General features: G+C 32.2%; 1 protein-coding gene across 2 annotated transcripts in view; it reads right to left on the bottom strand.

The window, feature by feature from the left end:
- The window catches only part of LOC139495419 (uncharacterized), a 34,955-nt gene extending 19,110 nt beyond the window's left edge, over positions 1-15,845 (bottom strand). For both annotated transcript variants that reach the window (XM_071283713.1, XM_071283714.1), the window contains exons 1-7: positions 15,733-15,845; positions 10,865-10,953; positions 9,305-9,467; positions 8,116-8,415; positions 6,523-6,577; positions 4,213-4,286; positions 71-127 (exon numbers count right to left, since the gene is read on the bottom strand). In XM_071283713.1, coding sequence (XP_071139814.1) covers positions 71-127; positions 4,213-4,286; positions 6,523-6,577; positions 8,116-8,415; positions 9,305-9,467; positions 10,865-10,888 — 673 coding nt within the window. In that variant the 5' untranslated portion in view covers positions 10,889-10,953; positions 15,733-15,845. The remainder of the gene's footprint in view (positions 1-70; positions 128-4,212; positions 4,287-6,522; positions 6,578-8,115; positions 8,416-9,304; positions 9,468-10,864; positions 10,954-15,732) is intronic.
- Positions 15,846-24,820: the final 8,975 nt, after the last annotated feature.

A 24,820-nucleotide genomic window follows, 5' to 3' on the forward strand; every position in this document is an offset into this window, starting at 1 on the left:
TGAATAAACATGTATTTATTTGTTATTAAATGGTGTATATATATAAACATATTTTCTATATTTTACTTACGGGGATATGATAATACCAATGTCAAAACTAGTCCGATTGCTTTGATACGATACTCATCTGTAATAATAGAAAAATACAAACAATACCAGCAATAATGTGCGTCTACATACAGAGGGGGTGCAGTCCTAACCTGTACAAAAGTTAACTAGGGCAGATTTTTTAACGACTTTCCAAGTTACCTTGAGAAATGTAAAGCAGACAAGCAAGTTGAATTCGTCGTTCGTAGACCCCTGTTTCCTGGTAAATGTACCATTGATCGAAATATTCAGCAAAACTTTGTTTGCCTCTGTTTGATAGTTATCTCTTTGACAATCATAGCATACAAGCTGTTTAGACAAGACAGCGGATGCATATTAGAGATCATGATCTGTTTATCATTTTTACCTCGTTTTTTTATCGTTCGTGTTGCTCAGTCTTAATTCATCTATGTTATTGCTGTTTGTATTTTGTTTCCTTTTTTGTCATTGCGTTTGCATGTCCTTGTGATGTCTTTCGTCTATTCTTTTAAATTTTTAAACAAAAAGAGAAACAAATGTTATGTATCTTTCCCTTTCCTATCTACATTACACGATAAAGATATACACCCATTATGCATAGTAAACTTAATTGTTTTTTTTTTTATTTCACTTAAGTTTCAAACAATTATTTCTATAATTAAAACAAACAAGTATCGCAATGAGATGAAAACATGTTGATTCAAAAACAAAGCACTATACATAAACTCATCTAAATACCAGGATTAAAATTGTAAACGGCAAAAGACAAATCAAACCAAAAATTAAGATTTTAAAGCACAATAAAAGAAAGAAAAATACTTTTAAAGATTTACGATAGTTAGCCTGTTATAACATTTAATAAGTTTTTGTAACTCAAGTCAATACATAAACAATTACTTGATTTGAAAATAATAAATAAATAATGCGAAGGGTATATCGTATACTTATATGCGTATATATATACCTGGTATATACCGTTGTCAAATTTGAAATATTATACCAACTTGAATAGGTTAAGGAATTTTTTTGTTTTTTTGGACTGCTATCCTACAGTAATTTTAACATCTCAACTGCCACAACCTTTGGAAATTTAGAGTTTAACAGCTCACATCGCATATTTTGGCATATCTTTGTAGTCTTTGTGCCGTATTTGGAACTTTTGAAATTGTTCCAGCGTCTGTGATGTTCGCTTAAATTGTCTACCTTTTTAAGATTTTGATAGTGTCTCAGTTTGAATATATTGACATGATTCATTTGAAATCGTGCTATTACCGAAGAAGGATATATGTTATCCGAAATATCTAATATTTGTTCATTTTATAGTTATTTTATGGCGATGTTGATCCCTTTTTGACTGTTATGTATTATATTTTGTAATTTTGGATCCTCAATGCTCTTCAACTTTGTTCTTGTTTGGCTTTATAAATATTTTGATATGAACGTCACTGATGAGTCTGATGTAGTAAACGCGCGTCTGGCGTACTAAATTATAATCCTGGTATCTTTGGTAACTATTGTAGTGTACAGTATCATTACATGATCCATCGCCCTGTAAGATAAACCGTTGACTATTTATTCAGTCATTATATATTTACAAGTCTAAACTGAAAACTACGTTCAAACCTATGATTGCGTTGGATAAAAACCGCAATTTTAAAAAATTGCAGTTTTTATCCAACGCAATCATAGGTTTGAACATAGTTTTCAATTTAGACCTGTTTATATATGTAGGACTCAAATCTATGGCGGGTTCCAAATCTATGGCAGATTCCTAATCTATGGCAAATGTGACGTTACAAACGCCAAACAACTCAAATCTATGGCAGATTTTTGTTTTCTCCAAATCTATGGCACATCTGGGGGAAAGAGTAATATATAACGTCACAATTGAATAACGCCATATTTCATCTTCGCCGCCGCTAACGATGGCGGAACCCATATAGTTTTAAACACCATTCAAGATGAAGATATTTCCCTGACAACAATTTGCAGGTAGTTTAAAGGAAGATGTGACATATTAACCCTGAAGATGGACAAAATGTGCTATACTGGACGAATGCCGCGATGAATTATGGCACCGCTATTTTTAGTACCGCATATTTTAGAAAAAAAGTTTTTGGGGCCCTTTATAGCTTGCTGTTCGGTGTGAGTCAAGGCTCCGTGTTGAAGGTCGTACCTTGACCTATAGTGGTTTACTGTTAGAAATTGTTATTTGGATGGAGAGTTGTCTCAATGGCACTCATACCACATCTTCCTATATCTATTTAGTATTGTTTACTGTCTACGGCTGGCAAAGTTTATAAAGTGAAATAAAAAATTACCGGATACAAATTTGATTTAAATCGTCATCAAATAAAAAAGATGTATGATAATTAACGATATCGCTGAAATAAACATTATTTGAAAATACAAACTGTTTATTTTTATTTGTTACTTTTTTATTTATTTTTTTATAAAAAGCGGCCTTCTTGTTTTTTAAAGGTCTTATTAGTTGATTAAATGAATTATTAAACAGTTACCATGCACAGATTTAAAAATGTTTAGTTTTTACAGAGCACATCATTTTAATCTTGAAGTCTGTATCAAGGCATTTAAATTTTTCTTCATGATTTTTTTTGGTTGACCATTATGGAATGTATATTTCACAAATGTTTATACACATGCTCCCGTAGTCGTATATTTCCACTTGCTTAAGACAAGCCATTGGTCGAAAATGTACTGCATTGTTTTCCATTTGCACAAAACTTGCCATAGATTTGGAAATAACATAAATCCGCCATAGATTAGGAAATTACAGAACTTGCCATAGACTTGGGATGGCATGACGTCACATTTACCATAGATTAGGAATCTGCTATAGATTTGGAACCCACCATAGATTTGAGTCCTACATATATATACTGTAGTACGCCACTAGATTAAAACTGACGAGGAAAGGTAACTCACGGCCACCGAAAGCTTTATTTTGTGAAGCCCAGGTGGTCGTGTGGTCTAGCGGGACGGTTACAGTGCAGGCGATTTGGTGTCACGATATATCAGTAGCATGGGTTCGAATCCCGACGAGGGATGAACAAAAATACAGATCTAACATTGTTGGGTTGATATTTAGACGAGTTGTATATACATAATGTACACAGCAATGGTGATCCGATGGATAAATCTGTTGTAGAGTTGTCACTGACTCAGACGTACTTGTATATCTAATTATTTTCTGTGACTGTATCTTGCATTAATTTGTAGGATCTTTACTATAGATAATTAAGCTGATCTGTAACAATAACTTCTCCATGCCTTATATATCATGTACTGTAGTACGCCGCTAGATTAAAACTGACGAGGAAAGGTAAGACACGGCCACCGAAAGCTTCATTTTGTAAAGCCCAGGTGGTCGTGTGGTCTAGCGGGACGGCTACAGTGCAGACGATTTGGTGTCACGATATATCAGTAGCATGGGTTCGAATCCCGGCGAGCGAAGAACAAAAAAATTTGCGAAAACAAATTTACAGATCTGACATTGTTGGGTAAACATCAACCCAACAATGTATATACAACTCGTCTGAACATCAAACTAACAATGTTAGATCTGTAAATTTGCTTTCGCAAATTTTTTGTTCTTCCCTCGCCGGGATTCGAACCAATGCTACTGATATATCGTGACACCAAATCGCCTGCACTGTAGCCGTCCCGCTAGACCACCTGGGCTTCATAAAAATGAAGCCTTCGGAGGGTGGGTGCTACCTTTCCACGTCAGTTTTAATCTAGAGTTGTACTACAGTACATGATATATAAGGCATGGATATGTTACTTTTACAGATCAGCTAAATTATCTATAGCAAAGGATCCTACAAATAAATGTAAGATACAGTCACAGATAATAATTATATGTATAAGTATGTCTGAGCCAGTGACAACTCTACAACAGATTTATCCATATATACAGGCATTTTGATGGGACTACGTTTTCAATGTATAATGCTTTGAATGTTTGTCATTCAGTTTTTCGAAAGATAACCACATCCATTTCAATCCAAACTCCATACATCAAGTTCATAATGTAACCTAATATCTTTTTTTGAGTATTTGGCTACATGTCTTCAAGTTCATTTTTTTTTTCAATTTCCCCCCTTTTATCAAGTGTAAACTTACTTGTAGGAAGACAAGCTATGTTGTATTTAAAGTTGTCAAAAAGAATAGTCTGTATTTCTTGTGATATATTAAACCTATTAATACAAACATTATGCTTTTAACTATATTGTACAGATAAAATGCTGTTACTGCAATACATGTCAATTGGCAAATACACTTGTTCTTTCAGATTGAAAACATACCATATCATAACACAACTATTTTTAAGTCTACCAAAAGGGACAACCTGGATGGGGTATTTTAACTTGGATGTCACAGATACAAGAGTAAACATTGTAGAAGAATTTGAATGTGGCCTAGTAGTATGTATTTCTGCTCTTGAGCTGTATTCTAGATTTTATTGTTGCAGTTGGATGGTTTAAACATTGTGATTTTCACACCATTGGTAAACGGCGGATTCCCAAAAATGTATCGTTTGCATAGCAATATCAATTTTTTTTTTTATCATAGCTTTTTAGATTTGTTTTTAACTACATGTAATAGGACACCACAGATTAAGAATCAATCCACACAATAAGTAAATGAACAGCAAAACAAGAGGCTCTCAAGAGCCTGAATCGCCCACCTGGTAAACAATGCCTTCGGCCATGTTTTTTGACGAGATGGAAAATAAAACACAAACTTTATTTTATACACCCTACTGATCATTCAAATGAAGTTTGGTTGAATTTGGTTGAGTAGTTTTAGAGGAGAAGATTTTTTAAAGTTAGCAAATATGATGAACAAATTGTGAAAAATTGTCATTAAAGGACAATAACCCCTTAAGGGGTCAATTGACAATTTTGGTCATATAAAACTTATTTGTAGATCTTACTTTGCTGATCATTTTTGCTGTTTACAGTTTATCTTTATCTATAATAATATTCAAGATAATGACCAAAAACTGCAAAATTTTCTTAAAATTACCAATTAAGTGGCAGCAACCCAACAATGGGTTGTTTGATTCATCTGAAAATGTCAGGGCTGATAGATCTTGACCTAATGAACATTTTTACCCCATGTCAGATTTGCTTAGGAGGAGAAGATTTTTGTAAAAGATAACTAAGATTTACGACAAATGGTTAAAAATTGACTATAAAGGGCAATAACTCCTAAAGGGGTCAACTGACCATTTCGGTCATGTTTACTTGTTTGTAAATCTAACTTTGCTGAACATTATTGCTGTTTACAGTTTATCTCTATCTATATTAATATTCAAGATAATAACCAAAACAGCAAAATTTCCTTAAAATTACCAATTCAGGGGCAGCAACCCAACAATGGGTTGTCCAATTCATCTGAACATTTCAGGGCAGATAGATCTTGACCTGATAAACAATTCAATCTCTGTCAGATTTGCTCTTAATGCTTTGGTTTTTGAGTTATAAGCCAAAAACTGCATTTTACCGCTATGTTCTATTTTTAGCCATGGCGGCCATTTTTGTTGGTTGGCCAGGTCACCGGACACAATTTTCAAACTAAATTCCCCAATGATGGTTGTGGCCAAGTTTAGTTCAATTTGGCCAAGTAGTTTCAGAGGAGAAGATTTTTGTAAAAGATAACTAAGATTTATGAAAAATGGTTAAAAATTGACTATAAAGGGTAATAACTCCTAAAGGGGTCAACTGACCATTTCAGTCATGTTGACTTATTTTTAGGTCTTATTTTGTTGAACATTTTTGCTGTTTACAGTTTATCCCTACCTATAATAATATTCATGAAAATAACCAAAAACAGCAAAATTTCCTTAAAATTTCCAATTCAGGGGCATCAACCCAACAACGGGTTGTCCGATTCATCTGAAAATTTCAGGGCAGATAGATCTTGACCTGATAATCAATTTTACCACATGTCAGATTTGCTCTAAATGCTTCGGTTTTTGAGTTATAAGCCAAAAACTGCATTTGACCCCTATGTTCTATTTTTAGCAATGGCGACCATGTTTGTTGTTAGATCAAAACTTCGGATACAATTTATAAACTAGATACCCTAAGGAACATTCAGTTAAAGTTTGGAAGTATTTGGCCTAGCAGTTTCAGAGGAGAAGATTCTTGAAATAGTTTACGACGACAGACGACGACAGACGACGGACGCCAAGTGATGGCATAAGCTCACTTGGCCCTTCAGGCCATGTGAGCTAAAAAGGCAAAGGAATAGGGCTTCGATTAAATGTTTTCCTGGTGTCTTTCGCATCTTCTTTTCAGATACGACGTCATTGATTTATTTAAGCGTATTACATGTTATAAAATGTATATTTTTCCAATGACTGATGAACTATCTATCTATAATTAAGATATACCACCAAGGAAAATTAAACATAACAAGACATACCTTTCATTTGTTAAAAATCTAAGATTCATACTGAATTCCTTATTGCGTTTCGAATCTGAAAAAAAAATGACTTCTTATTCAAGAAATTATCTGTGGCATTTTGTCTTTTTCATTTTATCCGTCTTTTAATAAAATAAATACACTTTTCCTTTCTTTTATGTTAAATGTAAATATATTTTGTAGGCACTATTGGTACAATGATGTACTCAAGAATATATTGAAAATTGTTTAATTGTATTATGTACATATAGAGTCTGAAGTTTTGGATTATACATAATCCCCGAATGTTTTTAGAGCATATATGTAAAAAAAAAAAACGTTCTAGGGCAGATCTGTCAAATGTCAGATCTGGACGTGACATGTCAACAGGTCTGTCTGGAGCTGACCTGTGAATAGATCTGCAGCATCCCTAAAAAATGCAGATTCCACTTCTCTCTTTACTTGATATCCTCTCAAAGGTTGAGCTTGTTTTGTATATTGTTTGACTTTTGATCGTTTTTCGGTTTTTTTAAGTGTGCCATGGCCTACATAAATTTTATAAAACAATAATCAATATATGTTTTGTTTGATACGGATTTTAAATACATTTAATATAAAATATGGTGCTCTAATAAACTAGTTTCAACTAAAGAAATTAAAAAAACAAAAAATCAACGTATTCAAACTGTTTGCTTTTAAATTAGGGAGGGTAACACAATTATTTATATCAAACAGTATGTATGTTTTAATTGGGTTGTTTTATACCGGTTAATCGATTGATGCAATACCGATGAGGGAAAAAAAACCGGCAGTAATCAACAACAACCACGAATAAAGTGGTTTTGATCAGGCAGATAAGGATATGGTTTTTCTAATTATGTAAAAGAAATGTCACTCGTCGCCCTTACCTTTGACAGTGGTGTTAAACTAAAATATAAAGAAAACTGCCAATACAAGCCAAAGATAGATTCATTTACAAGATTTACAAGAAGCACAAAACACAACCTAAAGAAACGAAATAAACTCATGATACAATTATGATCAAATAGCCCTCAGAGTCAGTTCTGAACATTCCCCATATCTCTGAGCCATACAAAATACTTCATTAAATGGTATGGTCAAACAGATATAAATGTGTTCCAATACTAACATCTGAGCCAGATAAACATATTTTAAGTTCATATGAAGCTTATAAAGATTTATTAAATAGGTATGTTTTTGCTACCATAATGCAATCCTTATTTTCAGGAATAAAGCTCGTCGAGAACACTGGAAATTGAGGGTATATTTAATAGGGATGTGCAGACAGCGTTGTGCTTGTTAGATGATAACAGCGTATTAAAATAATTCAGAATTCAGCAAAGATGTCATGCAATAATGTCAAACTATTGTGAGAGAAATGATTTCTTTACGTAGTAAAATAATAGTAAATATTTTAAATCCTTCCCGTAAAATGAAAAATGAAAGTTTTGATACGTTTAAGAATGTAAAAGTGCTTAAGTAGTTTAAACAAATATTGATTTCACAAAATGTCCTTTTGATAATGACCAAAATAACGGTTGCTTAACCATACTCACTGTCCTTACTATTACTTATCGAGAAACTATACACAACCTGGTGAAAGCACGTGATACATCTTTAAAAAACACGAGCAATCTTCTTCTGACGGGACACAAACACATGGATTTCGAGGTTGAACGATGGAATCGTATCTTCTCGTGTCGTCACATCTGCAGGAAGCATCTGTGCTTCTATTTCCATTATCAAAGACAACTTGTCCTTCCTCATTACATGCTGATTTCAGAAAGATACAGTTGGTACTGACATTTGTGTAGAATACTATTGGCCATGGCTGGTAGCGTTTTATGGAACAAATGTCTGCATCTAATCCTCCACGAAGAACATTTTTGCGACCTGTAGTGTACACTTTATAATATGTGGGAAGTCCATACAATTTAAGAGAAGCCAACTATAACCACAATAACAAACATTCAAAGTTTTGTTGAAAATAGTTATGCTGTTGATTACGCAATAATATCAGAATTTCATCCAAAAAAAAAACCCCAAAACAGTCGCCATACTTACTCGTTGAAATAGTTATTAATAGAAACAAACCACACCTGTGTGTGTTTGCCGAAATTATTAGTAACTTTTTGCATTATGAATGTGGAGGAAGACGTCTTTACTGAACGCCTGAAATGTATTATCCTTCTTAATAAAGGAAAACTTACGTTCATGTTAATTTGAAATAAATTCTCTTGAAGAATTACATTGACACATATTTTTAATGTCGTATCATATAACTAATAACATATCTTTTCAACAAATGATATATAAGATTGCATTACATGTAACTCCAAATTTAAGAAAATGTGTAAGAATTGTTTTTTTTTTTTAAATAACATTTTTTTCTCGAAAAACATTCGCGATAAACTATCTTTTATTTGAATATTTTTGAACAATTTACCTTGATCGACATCAAATCTCAAATTCATAAAAATTCCAACATAATTTGATATTGATGTATCAAATCCTCTAAATATACCCGCTGACAGTTGTAATACATCATTAATGTACATACAGATATTGAATAAGAACATAATTAATTGAAACTATAGATGTGATCATTGTCAGTAATTCAGAGATAAGCATTTGTACTACTGATATTGATTTAATATTAAGACACAAAAAATGTTTGACGAACTTTTGACAGACGAAACCCAATGATTTGTTTTAAATTAAAATTCTTGTAAAAAATGTCATGGTAGATAAAATATATGTCTGTAAAAGTAATTCAATTTACCTGGCTGTAGAAAATCGAATATTGTGCAGTTTTCAGAATATCCATGTATAAGATCATTCTTTAGACAGGAATACTTAGACGGATCCGGACAATAACTTCTTGCACGGATTGACCACTGCGATGGTTCGGGACATTTGAACGGGAAAGCCGCACAAAAATGAACCTGAAATATATGTATAAGTCATACTAAATGTTAGACAATTAACTTTTTTTATTTACTTTTTTATTCAAGCGTCACTGATGAGTCTTTTGTAGACGAAACGCACGTCTAGTGCAAAGAAAAACAAATCAATCCTGGTATCTGTGATGAGTATATTTGATTGTTTAAGTATTATGAAATTTATGAATCGAACCTTTTTTTTCAAAGTCCGATTTCTAAAAATGTTTAATATTTTGTTTCGTGTGCAGCAGGTGATTTTTCGATAAGCAAATACATATAATGCATTGAGTTCTGGTTTGAAACAATAAATTGGTTATTGTGTATTTGAAAATAGCAATCCAGTATTCTCAGGATACTAATACTAATGTGCATGATGTGTTTCTGAAATACATGTGACATTTGTTATACAAGCTGTGTATTACACCGAATCTATACATGTATATATATATATAAATCAAATTAGTCAGAACTTCGTGTTTTCAAAAATTAAAATAGAAACTGTAAAGTAACCTCTACTTGTTTGATAAAATTTTGATCAATGTAACCTCAGATGTTTCTTGGCATCCGTCGTGTTTACCTGTATACTTGATCCCTCACAGATAATTAAAAAAATCAAGAGATGTGCGTCTCCTACTCTTTCGAAAACACGCTGCATTTTTGTGTGGCTACAACCAGAGTTCGGACCGGATTGACCTATTTGTCCAGATTATTTATCTCAATTGTAACCTTGTGACATTAAACTCTTGTTCAGCGTATAGCAAGGTTCAAAGTTCTACAATATTAGACCTTTGGGATGTAAACGCCGATCAATAAACCAATATATATATATATATATACTGTGTACTGTATACAGTAGTGGCACCTGTCAATGGAACAAATACTTATTGTAGTGTAGCCGCCATTGACAAAAAGATCAGAAACGAGTTAATTTTACTCTCTCTCTCTCTCTCTCTCTCTCTCTCACTCTCTCTCTCTCTCTCTCTCTCTCTCTCTCTCCCAGACACACAAATCAATGAATGTGTTTGTAGATAGATGCTTTTGTGTTCTGTTTAATTGTTCCTTTTAAAATTGTTATACGATGATGACAGATGTACCCATATTTTGACTATTTTATTTATTGTGCCTGCTTAGTTTACGTATCAATGTAAATATGACAGAATTCGATGAGACTGTCATCAAAGTGAGAGGGTTAGCGCTATAAAACCAGGTTTAATCCACCATTTTCTACATTTGAAAATGCCTGTACCAAGTCAGGAATATCATGAATATGACAGTTCTTGTCCATTCGTTTTTGATGCGTTTTGTTATTTGATTTTGCCATGTGATTATGGACTTTCCGAATTGATTTTCCTCTAAGTTCAGTATTTTTGTGATTTTACTTTTTACACTCACACACTTACCAGGATCAGGAATCTGAACAACATAACGGTGTTCAATTCTTGTTCTTCTTTGAAAATCTTTTACTTTTTTGGTTGTCTTAAAACTACACCTACAATATTTCTTGATTGACAACATATTTGTTACGTTCGGAGGACGTGTTTTTCAACAGACTGTCGGCATACCAATGGGAACAAACTGTGCCCCTCTACTTGCTGACTTGTTTCTTTATTATTATGAGGCTGACTTCATGCAGGAACTTCTTAGGAAGAAAGATAAGAAGTTAGCAATATCCTTTAACTCTACTTTCCGCTATATAGATGACGTTCTTTCACTAAACAATTCAAAATTTGGTGACTATGTGGAACGCATCTATCCCATCGAATTGGAGATAAAGGATACTACAGATACAGTTAAGTCAGCTTCATATCTTGACTTACATCTAGAAATTGACAATGAGGGTCGGTTGAAGACAAAACTTTACGACAAAAGAGATGATTTCAGCTTTCCAATTGTGAACTTTCCATTTCTAAGTAGCAACATTCCAGCAGCACCTGCATACGGGGTATATATCTCTCAATTGATACGATATTCCCGTGCTTGCATTTCCTATCATGATTTTCTTGATAGAGGGTTACTGCTCACAAGGAAGCTATTAAATCAAGAGTTCCAAATGGTGAAGTTGAAATCATCCCTTCGTAAATTTTACGGACGCCATCACGAGTTGGTTGACCGTTATGGAATAACCATTTCACAAATGATATCGGATATGTTCCTCACGTCGTAACTACAATCCCCTTCCCTTTCATGAATTTGACCTACCGAATTAGACTATTTACCGGATTTGTAATCACATAAGCAACACGACGGGTGCCGCATGTGGAGCAGGATCTGCTTACCCTTCCGGAGCACCTGAGATCACCCCTAGTTTTTGGTGGGGTTCGTGTTGTTTATTCTTTAGTTTTCTATGTTGTGTCATGTGTACTATTGTTTTTCTGTTTGTCTTTTTCATTTTTAGCCATGGCGTTGTCAGTTTGTTTTAGATTTATGAGTTTGACTGTCCCTTTGGTATCTTTCGTCCCTCTTCTACAAAACATTGTATTTAAATATATACTTTTTATTTCTGTATAAGGAATACAAATCATATTCGAAAAAAATCATAAAATAATAACGTTTGCTAGATATACCTTAAGAGAGGTGAGGGTCTAAATGTTATTAATTTCCCAAAATGTAATTTATTTCATAAATATAATGAAAGAATGGGACACTGTTATTTTTAAAACCTACAGGTTATGAACAATTGCCAAGTTTTATAGATTATACACGGAAGACCCAATTTCATGTGATGGAAAGAAAAGTAAAGGAAAAATCTTTGAGGTGAAAATTTAGCTCTTATAATATTGATGCCGGAAGACACAATATATACATTTAATCAACATATGGTTTCTGTACTAGATATTTATTAACTGGTGACACGTCTTAGTGAAAACATTAATCTATATATATCCATCTATTAATATATCTATTAATACTTGCTTAAGATAACTAATGAGTTGTAAAATAACATGTAAAGACAAAGGAATAGGGTATACATTAATGAAGGAATTTACATTTTGAGGTGGTTACATATCGTTACATTCGACACAACAATTTAAGTTTAAATATCAATATTTAAAGTTCGCAAAGACTACATTACACATCAAATAATTTCGGTTCGATAAAATAGTGTCAATAGGCTTTCATACATTTTGCCAGTCTTCCAGCGACGATTTAACAATGTGTTGAGAACACTGCTGATTAGTAGTAAGGGGAGATAATTCCTAATACTTTTTTCATTAATATGACATAGTTAGGAAAACACACAGTCATACATTTATCAAATATTAATATATGGATCAATGAATGATTTTTTTAAAACTTAAAATGTAAACTTATACAAGTTTGAAAGATCATTTATGCCTCTAAATGACCGAAAGAAAACTATTAACAATTGATAGGATTGTATATCTAAAACTGTTTTCCTATGTTTTACTTCATACAACCTAAATTGTACATGCATCACCATTCTGCACACTTACTTCCAAACAACATTATAATTTTGTATTATATTTGCATATACAATATAACAAATAATGTGGTATGATTGCCTATGAGACAACTCTGCACAAGCAACCAAAAGGACACGAATATTTGTATATTTATGTAAAACTTTTGGAAAGATAAATGAATAATATTTACAACAGCAGTAGTATTAACATCAATGTTTTGTAAGATGAACACAATATAAATAAAATTGATAGCAAACCTTAGTATAGTGCCTTGCATTGAATTAATTGCTGATATTATAAAATACGTTCAAACGATGCCTAATTTTCTTTCACAAAATACCGAACTTGAAGGGAAATTTGGAAAGCAAGTCCAAAACAACTAACACCATTGAATTCGCAATTAACATTATTTACGAAGAAAAACAGCTGTCACATTCCTTAATTGGTACAGGCATTTTCCAAAGTAAACGTTGCATAAACAAGTGTGGTGCATGCTTAAGCTCCCTTCAGTATGACCAATGACCGATGTTTATTGTTCAATATTGACCCATGATCTCTCATAAAATCTATGAATTGATAGTAAATCTAGGGAAATTGTGCACACTTTTGACTTGTACATGTTAAAAAAATAATATACAAGTATAGCACAGCTATCGCCCAATATATGTAGACATTTATTATGTTATGTGCGTATCCTCTGGCATAATACTATTTAGTAGAATTTGTTAATTTAGCTGAAATGTTTATACAGTTAACATTTTCTGTTAGAAGTGTTTACAATCCGACGTATAAGGCTTGACTAATATTCATTTGTTTTAAATCCTTATTCTGCATTAACGACTTTGTACAATGATTTATCTTGAGATAAAATTTAGCCTCAAAGAGGCTCCAAAGGTGCATTGCATTTAAATAATTACGTAAACATGCATAATACTGAAACTTAAGTACAGGCGTTACCTCGTTGTCAATTATTCTCTAAAGAAATAAACAGCTGCGCCATGAGCGCATGATACGCCCGATGTCTTGTGTGGAAGTTTTATGCAATAATCATAAATAGTTTCTGAGAAAGTTTTAAGCAATAACCATGTATTGTTTTTTGACACGGCGGGACTTGTGAAACCCCCAACCCTGTTTTTTTTTTACAAAAAACTAAATATCACTAAAATAAAATTTTGAATCAAAACCAAAAAGTATACAGATCTTTAGATTAATATAACAAAGAAGTGTGTAAAGTTTTAAGCAATAATCATAAATTATTTTTGAGATACGGCGCGACATGTAAAAAAACCCTCCCCTGTAACAAAATACTCAATAACTCCAAAATAAAGTTTTGAATCATCACCAAAAAGTATACAGATCTTTAGATTAATATAACAAAGAAGTGTGTAAAGTTTTAAGCAATAATCATAAATTGTTTTTGAGATACGGCACAACATGATGATGATGTAAAAAAAAACTCCCCCTTTTTTACAAAATACTCAATAACTCAAAAATGAAATTTTGAATCATCACCAAAAAGTATACAGATCTTCAGGTTAATATAACAAAGACATGTGTAAAGTTTTAAGCCATAATCATAAATCGTTTTTGAGATACGGTGCGACATGTAAAAAAAACTCCCCCTTTTTTACAAAATACTCAATAACTCAAAAATAAAATTTTGAATCATCACCAAAAAGTATACAGATATTAAAATTAATATAACTAAAAAGTGTTTAAAGTTTTAAGCCATAATCAAGAATCGTTTTTGAGATACGGTGCGACATGTGAAAAAAAAAACACACCCCTGTTTTAGTTACAAAGTGCCATAACTCGAAAAGTTTTAATCTTATTTTCACCAAAAAGAATACAGATCATTTGACCATCATAAGAAACAACTATGTTAAAAAGTAAAATCACAAAAATACTGAACTCAGAGTGAAATCAATTCGGAAAGTCCATAATCACATGGCAAAATCGAATAACAAAACGCATCAAAAATGAATGGACAAGAACTGTCATATTAAGTTTCATGAAATTTGGATAAGTCGTTCTCAAGTTACGGTGCAACAGGTTTACGCCGGACAGACGGACAGACGGACGGACAGACACCGGACATTTGTATACCATAATACGTCCCGTCAAAATTTTGACGGGCGTATAAAAATGTGAAGGGTTTTACAAACGTTATTTTTAGAGCCCTTTATAGTTTGATGTTCGGTGTGCGCCAAGACTCCATGTTTCATATGAATTCTATAATTAGTACATTTTTTCAAGTGTTAAACCTGCACATTTTTGCACTGGTCCCAAGTCAGGAACAAAAGTTTAATATGATATGTCACGGGGTAACATATGTTTTGTGAGATCTCAACTCCCCCCTTTACTTCTTGCCGATGTAGAATAACTAACACACAGCAAGACGCACAGTAAAACGCAGTTTAAAATAAGTCAGATATGTTAGCAATCGTAAAAGAAGAAACTAAGCAACTTGACAATGATAAACATAAACATAAATTAACACGGGCTACTAGCAGTTACTGCCATGCCAGATTCAGACCTCAATAAATCTTGTTGAAAAATTTTGTCTTCATCATATGAAAATCAAGCACAATCGGCTCGTTAGGGTTTCGTAGCATACCATCATGTAAGAGAACATAACCCGTATCATGAATATATATAGTTATACATGTTATACTTTAACAATTTAAAACAATGTTAAGGTTAAAGAGAGTAGACATACACTAACAGAAAAGGAAAACTGGATATGATCGTTGCAAAACAGAAACTAGCTGTTTATTTACTCCGTGACACACTGAATGTTAGAATATTTTTGATTTATTGAAACAAACAAAAAACACACTTACTGTCTGAAGTATTCTTCCGTATTGATGTGGTTCACCTAGATTTGAATATGATATCCTAAAAATGTCAAATATAAAACTACATTGTTCTCTATTTTCGCCATTTTGAATATTTAAAGGCCAAAACACTTCACCTGTGGAAATTAAGATCGATAAACAGACATGTGTAGAAACTGTCATAAACCTACGATTAGGATTACAATTACACTTACAGGTAGAATTTAAATCTTGGGCTTTCTCAAAGTGTAAAAATAAACCGTCGAATCAAAACAATGTAACGATAGTATTTTGTTCTGTAGTTGAACATCGATCTTATAGACATAATAGGAATATTTTCCCAATTATAGGGCCCTATAAAGAGCTTACATCACGTTACACACAAGTATATAAGATTGGACATAGATCAGAGACAATAAGAAAACAATATCGTTCTAATATACAATAACATACAAATATGTTTAAAAAATAGTGAAATTGTATAACACAAAATATGTACAATATTGAAATATTTCAATAAAAATAACTTCCGGCCCAATGGACCTATAAGTCACTTCAACTAGATACTATAGTATTAATTCAGATTGACATCAGGAATTTTATATACATGTTAATTGTTTAAATATAAGTGTTGTTAGCGTATTGTTAATGACTGTTCTAAGTATCTGTGATGAAAATGAATGTTGAAAGATCTAAAGAAATGTTGAATGTTGAAAATGAATGTTAAATGTTGAAGATGAATATAGAATGTTGAAATCTGAATGTCGAAAAAGAATGTTAAATGTTGAAATCCGAATATTGAAAACGAATGTTGAATAATGAAAATCAAATGTTGAAAACGAAATAAAAATGTTGAATATTGAAAACGAATTTTAAATGTAGTAAATGAACGTTGAATGTTAAAAACGAATGTTGAATGTTGCAAACTAATGTTGAATAGTGAACATGAATGTATAGAAGTTGAAATCTGAATATTAAAATCAAAAGTTGAATGATGAAAAAGAATGGTTTATGCTGAAGACGAATAATGAATGTTGAAAACGAATGTTCAATGTTGAAAGAGAATGTTTTAAAGTTGTAATTCGAATGTTAAAAACAAATTTTGAATGTTGAAAATGAATATTGAAATAGAATGTTGGTATTTGATTGTTAAAAACGAAAATCAGTTGTATAAATCGAATATTGAATGCTGAAAATGCACGTTTAAAGTTGAAATTCGAATTTCGAATACAAATGCACGTTTAAAGTTGAAATTAGAATGTCGAAAACGATGTTGAATGTTTAAAACGAATGTTAAAAGTTGAAATTAGAATGTCGAAAACGATTGTTTAAAGTTGAAATTCGAATTTCGAATACAAATGCACGTTTAAAGTTGAAATTAGAATGTCGAAAACGATGTTGAATGTTTAAAACGAATGTTAAAAGTTGAGATTAGAATGTCGAAAACGATTGTTTAAAGTTGAAAGCGAATGATGAACGTTGAAAATTGAATGTTGAAAGTTGAATGTTTAACGTTGAATGTTTGATACAAATGTTGAAAACGAAGAATTAATTTGAATGTTGGTATTTGATTGTTAAAAACGAAAATCAGATGTATAAATCGAATATTGAATGCTGAAAATGCACGTTTAAAGTTGAAATTCGAATTTCGAATACAAATGCACGTTTAAAGTTGAAATTAGAATGTCGAATACAAATGCACGTTTAAAGTTGAAATTAGAATGTCGAAAACGATGTTGAATGTTTAAAACGAATGTTAAAAGTTGAAATTAGAATGTCGAAAACGATTGTTTAAAGTTGAAAGCGAATGATGAACGTTGAAAGTTGAATGTTGAAAGTTGAATGTTGAATGTTTAACGTTGAATGTTTGATACAAATGTTGAAAACGAAGAATTAATTTGAATGTTGGTAATTGATTGTTAAAACCGAAAATCAAATGTATAAACAGGTCGGGACCACTACCTTATATGGAAATGCATAAATTAGCATACTTATGTTCTCGCACATGTAATTGTTTATTTACATGTGACGTAATTTATTTTTACCTAGGTTTTTGACCAATCCACTAAATGAGTCACAATGCATGATGGACTACTACGTGTTTACAATCAACCAAGAACACATGTTATTTACTGAAATACAACACATTTTTTCGTGCAATGCGGGATTCACAATTTCGCTTAGTTTTTCATTTTGTGTATTCTCATTTATAGTTCGTGATATAAAGTATTACTTCCATGCTCAGATTAACGAAGAGTTGTTTCTATGCGAAGAAAAAAGGGTTTGAATTACCCGATATATAGCCATTAACATGTTTGATGATGGCACAGAGATTTCATGTATTTGTCCACCAAAAGCAACGAAACAACAGCGAAAAAGCACAATTACCCATGAGACAAACTTACTGGTGTAAAGTAAGCCGTCGATAACAGCAGGTGATGATATTCAAGAGTACAGCAATGTTCGTATAGATAATTAAAGGCAAATGTGGGATCCTTGAATTTTGTGTTCGTAAAAAAGGAGAAGAAATATTTACATACATGGCAGTGTTAACTAAATCTATAAGTATTTTTGTTGGTCACATTTTAGTATATGGGACATCCAAACTGTTCCCTTTTTTTTTAAGGTAGTGAAGTCAGCAACTGTAGTTTCAGTTTGTTCGTTTTTTTTACGGGCTCTGACATTTGCCAAACTGAATAAAATCATTACAGCTGATTTCTTAAACCTGAAAAGTAAAACTTTGGTTGGCTTGCTTGCTTTGTTTGTATAGTTGTTTATACAAGCTTTGAAAATAAGAATAAGATTGACATCTTTAAACAATATATATATATATATTTACTTTTTAATTGTTATTTGTATGGAGAGTTGTCTCATTGGCACTCACACCACATCTTCCTATATCTATATAGGCATAGTTTAACTTATATATTTTATATTTTGTACAATATACAAACAAAGCAAGCAAGCTAACCAAAGTTTTGCTCCACATGCATTAGGAAATAAGCTGTAATGATTTTATCCATATGTATGTGCGACAAGGTGGAACATTTGATATGTTTTGTGAAAATTGCAGCGTTGGATCTATAATAAAAAAAGAAGATGTGGTATGATTGCCAATGAGACAGCTGTCCACAAGAGACCAAAATGACACAGAAATTAACATTTATAGATCACCGTACGGACTTCAACAATGAGCAAAGCCCATACCGCATAGTCAGCTATAAAAGTCCCCGATATGACAATGTAAAACAATTCAAACGAGAAAACTAACGGCCTTAATCATATAAAAAAAAATGAACGAAAAACAAATATGTAACACATAAACAAACGAAAAAAAGGCCACTGAAATACAGGCTCCTATACAATATGGTATTTGATTGTTAAAAACGAAAATCAGTTGTATAAATCGAATATTGAATGCTGAAAATGCACGTTTAAAGTTGAAATTCGAATTTCGAATACACATGCACGTTTAAAGTTGAAATTAGAATGTCGAAAACGATGTTGAATGTTTAAAACGAATGTTAAAAGTTGAAATTAGAATGTCGAAAACGATTGTTTAAAGTTGAAATTCGAATTTCGAATACAAATGCACGTTTAAAGTTGAAATTAGAATGTCGAAAACGATGTTGAATGTTTAAAACGAATGTTAAAAGTTGAGATTAGAATGTCGAAAACGATTGTTTAAAGTTGAAAGCGAATGATGAACGTTGAAAATTGAATGTTGAAAGTTGAATGTTTAACGTTGAATGTTTGATACAAATGTTGAAAACGAAGAATTAATTTGAATGTTGGTATTTGATTGTTAAAAACGAAAATCAGATGTATAAATCGAATATTGAATGCTGAAAATGCACGTTTAAAGTTGAAATTCGAATTTCGAATACAAATGCACGTTTAAAGTTGAAATTAGAATGTCGAATACAAATGCACGTTTAAAGTTGAAATTAGAATGTCGAAAACGATGTTGAATGTTTAAAACGAATGTTAAAAGTTGAAATTAGAATGTCGAAAACGATTGTTTAAAGTTGAAAGCGAATGATGAACGTTGAAAGTTGAATGTTGAAAGTTGAATGTTGAATGTTTAACGTTGAATGTTTGATACAAATGTTGAAAACGAAGAATTAATTTGAATGTTGGTAATTGATTGTTAAAACCGAAAATCAAATGTATAAACAGGTCGGGACCACTACCTTATATGGAAATGCATAAATTAGCATACTTATGTTCTCGCACATGTAATTGTTTATTTACATGTGACGTAATTTATTTTTACCTAGGTTTTTGACCAATCCACTAAATGAGTCACAATGCATGATGGACTACTACGTGTTTACAATCAACCAAGAACACGTGTTATTTACTGAAATACAACACATTTTTTCGTGCAATGCGGGATTCACAATTTCGCTTAGTTTTTCATTTTGTGTATTCTCATTTATAGTTCGTGATATAAAGTATTACTTCCATGCTCAGATTAACGAAGAGTTGTTTCTATGCGAAGAAAAAAGGGTTTGAATTACCCGATATATAGCCATTAACATGTTTGATGATGGCACAGAGATTTCATGTATTTGTCCACCAAAAGCAACGAAACAACAGCGAAAAAGCACAATTACCCATGAGACAAACTTACTGGTGTAAAGTAAGCCGTCGATAACAGCAGGTGATGATATTCAAGAGTACAGCAATGTTCGTATAGATAATTAAAGGCAAATGTGGGATCCTTGAATTTTGTGTTCGTAAAAAAGGAGAAGAAATATTTACATACATGGCAGTGTTAACTAAATCTATAAGTATTTTTGTTGGTCACATTTTAGTATATGGGACATCCAAACTGTTCCCTTTTTTTAAGGTAGTGAAGTCAGCAACTGTAGTTTCAGTTTGTTCGTTTTTTTTACGGGCTCTGACATTTGCCAAACTGAATAAAATCATTACAGCTGATTTCTTAAACCTGAAAAGTAAAACTTTGGTTGGCTTGCTTGCTTTGTTTGTATAGTTGTTTATACAAGCTTTGAAAATAAGAATAAGATTGACATCTTTAAACAATATATATATATATATATTTACTTTTTAATTGTTATTTGTATGGAGAGTTGTCTCATTGGCACTCACACCACATCTTCCTATATCTATATAGGCATAGTTTAACTTATATATTTTATATTTTGTACAATATACAAACAAAGCAAGCAAGCTAACCAAAATTTTGCTCCACATGCATTAGGAAATAAGCTGTAATGATTTTATCCATATGTATGTGCGACAAGGTGGAACATTTGATATGTTTTGTGAAAATTGCAGCGTTGGATCTATAATAAAAAAAGAAGATGTGGTATGATTGCCAATGAGACAGCTGTCCACAAGAGACCAAAATGACACAGAAATTAACATTTATAGATCACCGTACGGACTTCAACAATGAGCAAAGCCCATACCGCATAGTCAGCTATAAAAGTCCCCGATATGACAATGTAAAACAATTCAAACGAGAAAACTAACGGCCTTAATCATATAAAAAAAATGAACGAAAAACAAATATGTAACACATAAACAAACGAAAAAAAGGCCACTGAAATACAGGCTCCTATACAATATATTTTTTTTTGATGGGATAGATTTCTTGTCCTTTTATTTATTTAATTGGGCCGGTTTTTTTTTGGTTTTTTTGTTGTTGTTTGGATTGTTTTACACAAGTAATTTTTTGGTCATTAATAGCTTACTTTTCAGCATTGGACCTATGACTGCTTACTTTCATACTTTCATAGGGTGTTTGAGAATAAATACAATATATTCAAGTTTCAGAGAGTCAGTCTGATATAAAATGTTGGTAAGTGTCTTCTTTGGAAGTGTTCAAAAACCTGTAAGAACTTGAACTTCCATGACTATTTTAATGTTACAACAGTAGAGGAACATGGAATATTGAACGGTATTCAAGAACTCGTCGAAATAGATCTGCAATCATTAATTTTACTCATATTTACTATTGTGAACTTGCAATTTCCTACGATGCGCGTACCGAGTTATCTCCCTTTGATCTCCGCTTCGCCACGAATAATCTGACAGAATTGCGTATCCGGGGTTTTTGTGATCTGATATTGTAATATTAGGAGCAAAAAATGGTTTTACTTCATATTTTATACCTCTCAACACGTTACCAAACCTATTTAAGGATTTATTGAGGATTTTCCGTGGACCTACGCAAATTTTCAGAAAAAAAGTTTCACTTCGTTCGTGAATTTATAACATTTTAACAATACTTTTTTATTATAATTATATAAAATAAGAAAGCTTATTCAATCTAGAATTGAACACTTTGGTTTTTATTAATGTACGAGTACAAATAAGACGATACGAGTCCAAAAACCACGAGGCATGCACGTTTACAAAAAAATCGTAAACTCTGACCTTTTATCACGTGACCAATGTCTTGAACTTAGAAGCCATTAAATCGTTTGCCGTTCAACTGTGAATATATATATAAAAGATTCAAAAACTGTACCAATACAGTACGATATGTTTATGAAATGATAGCAAAACTTCTGGTTGATAAAGTTTTATTCGTTACTGTCAAAAAATGAACTTAAAATATCTTCCATGTTCTCCCTACCCAGTTTAACCCTACTACAGTTACTTATCATGATATGGACCAGTCATTGATATTGAATATTACGCAATTTGATTGGATTAAGTTATTATTAGTTTACTATCAAACTGTTAATGCTTTCGTACATCATGTACATGATTATTGATTTAATGAGAACTTGCATGAATGTGACAGTAATGAAAATTACCTTCAAACTGGACACTGGTTGAGTCCATATCATGTTTTATCAATGAGAGAATATTGCCAATTATTCAATTCTCCTATTTTCGCAAAATTTTCTAAACACACAGTAGATTCAAAACAGGATAATGGAATATGTAATACCTTTTTTCATGAAAATGAGGCCCAAGACATTTTTCAGGCGACAGACGGAAAGTTCGTAACACGAGGCATCTATATACAACGTATGAAGCATCTATGTCTTTTTACTTTTGAAAAATTAAACAAATCGCATGCAAGACAAAAACTATGATAAATTTTAACCTGTTATCAATTAAATTTTGCGATGACAAATTTTAATGTACAAGATGTGCAAATTGCGTCGATTTGCGACTCGTCAGTTGTGCTCAAGGTTTACAATGTTGAAAAATAAAATTATAATCCCAAACTTTGAAGAGGATAGTCAAAAATGACAAACTTACCACAAAAGATAAAGCCTAACCCATCTGAGTACTGATCTATGTGGATGTCTTATTGAAAACTTTACATTCTAAGGACTCAAAAATACAGAAACAAAATATTGAACACGAACACAAAAAATACGGCCACATCTGTTTTCATTGGTTTTTGTTATTATTGTGCTGTTTTATTGACGTTTTTATCCACGTCTCGTTTATTCATTTGTTTTTGATTAAACCTTAAACATATCAATCAGAACTGATGCTCGGGAATATGAGAATATAATATGTTTGCATGAGCATCCATCGTACCAATATACATGTATATGTTCAATGACATCATTTACCACAGTCTCAGTTATATTATCACTTCTTTTTAAAATGAAGTCGAGTCAATAAATGGTCATTATAAAATACTTTTATTAGGATAATCTTTAATAATACTCAAATCTTTTTGGTTAAACGAAGTTATTATCTGCACATTCAACAAACTAAGTTAAAAGGCAAAACCATTTTGGAGACCATATACTTTTGATTTAAACTACAACTGCACTCCGATTCCCTTAAGTTTGTCCTTTACTTCTTGAGGAACAATGTCTTCTGAATCTGCTGAAATCTTAATGTTCTCCTTTTTAAAGTCAGCAAATTTCATTCGAACACAAGATGACTTCAAGTGAAAATATGCAAATTGCCACTTAGCCTTTTTTGCCCCCTGAACAGAATATTCACGCTCACAATAATGTCTGATTACGAGATTGTTTTGCTCGGTTTCTCTATTAAACTTTTGCCGGCAACAATAGCACAAGGTGGCTTTTGTCTGGAAAAGATATATTGCTTCAAATGAATGGGATTCATCAATATTTTCTATCATATCTAAAGCTCCCTGTACAGTGATATCCTTAATAAGTGGTTCTCTTTCAACTTGATTACTTATTTCTCCCTTATCTAGTGGCGTCCTTCCTCCTTTGCGAGGTTTAGCTACTTTTGATTTATGCCCCGACTGAATTCCTGTCATGACAAGTGTGCCTAAATTTACATCAGACTTTTGTTTTTGTCTCCACTTCAAGAACTTTTGCAGAATGCCTAGTTTTTGAGCTGCCACAAGTGAGTGGCAGCAAATTTTCATGGTCTGATAAACTGGACAATCATTGCACGACACCTTTCCAGCGGTAGTTGACGTTACTAGATGTGGTCGAGTACTTGTTATGTCTTTTGAATGTTGCACAAATAATCCATCAAAACCTGGTGCTTCAACTACTGAACCTGTTTTTAATAAAAGTTCATCCGCCTTGTCCCATGTTTCTTGTAAGAATTCCTCTGATATACCAACTAAATTAAGAGAGGTTAATGGAATACTTAATTTCTGAGATTTTTTAATAGGTGTTCCTGTTTCCAGTGGTTGTTTATTTGAAATTGGTCTGCTTATGTCTACATTTTCTTTCATCTTCGTAATATTAGGTAGGGTTATCTTTTCTTCAATTTTTGAGCTCCAAAATTTAGTTAATATCGAATTTCTCTGTTCAGCTGACATTCCATTCCAAATATGTCTTTCCTGACTAAACTTTTTAAAGTAATCTGAAAGCTCGTATGATCCACCTCCGAAAACAGCCATCTCAATATCTTGCTGTTGGGCTGTAACAAGTTCCTTCATCTTTTGATTGAGTTTGGGAAAACTTACATTGCCCGCCCTACCTACCCAATCTTTTGCGTTGTCATTCTGACTTTCTACTCTATTATTAGAAAAATGTTTGTATACATGGGCCAAATCTGTTACCTCTTTAATCAAATGGGATTTAAATAAATCGTCTTCATAGGAAACGAACCACGTATGGAATCCTGGTACCAAACAATCCCATGTTGATTTCAAGTC

The sequence above is a fragment of the Mytilus edulis genome, chromosome 11, assembly GCF_963676685.1.
Source record: "Mytilus edulis chromosome 11, xbMytEdul2.2, whole genome shotgun sequence".
Lineage (NCBI taxonomy): Eukaryota > Metazoa > Mollusca > Bivalvia > Mytilida > Mytilidae > Mytilus > Mytilus edulis.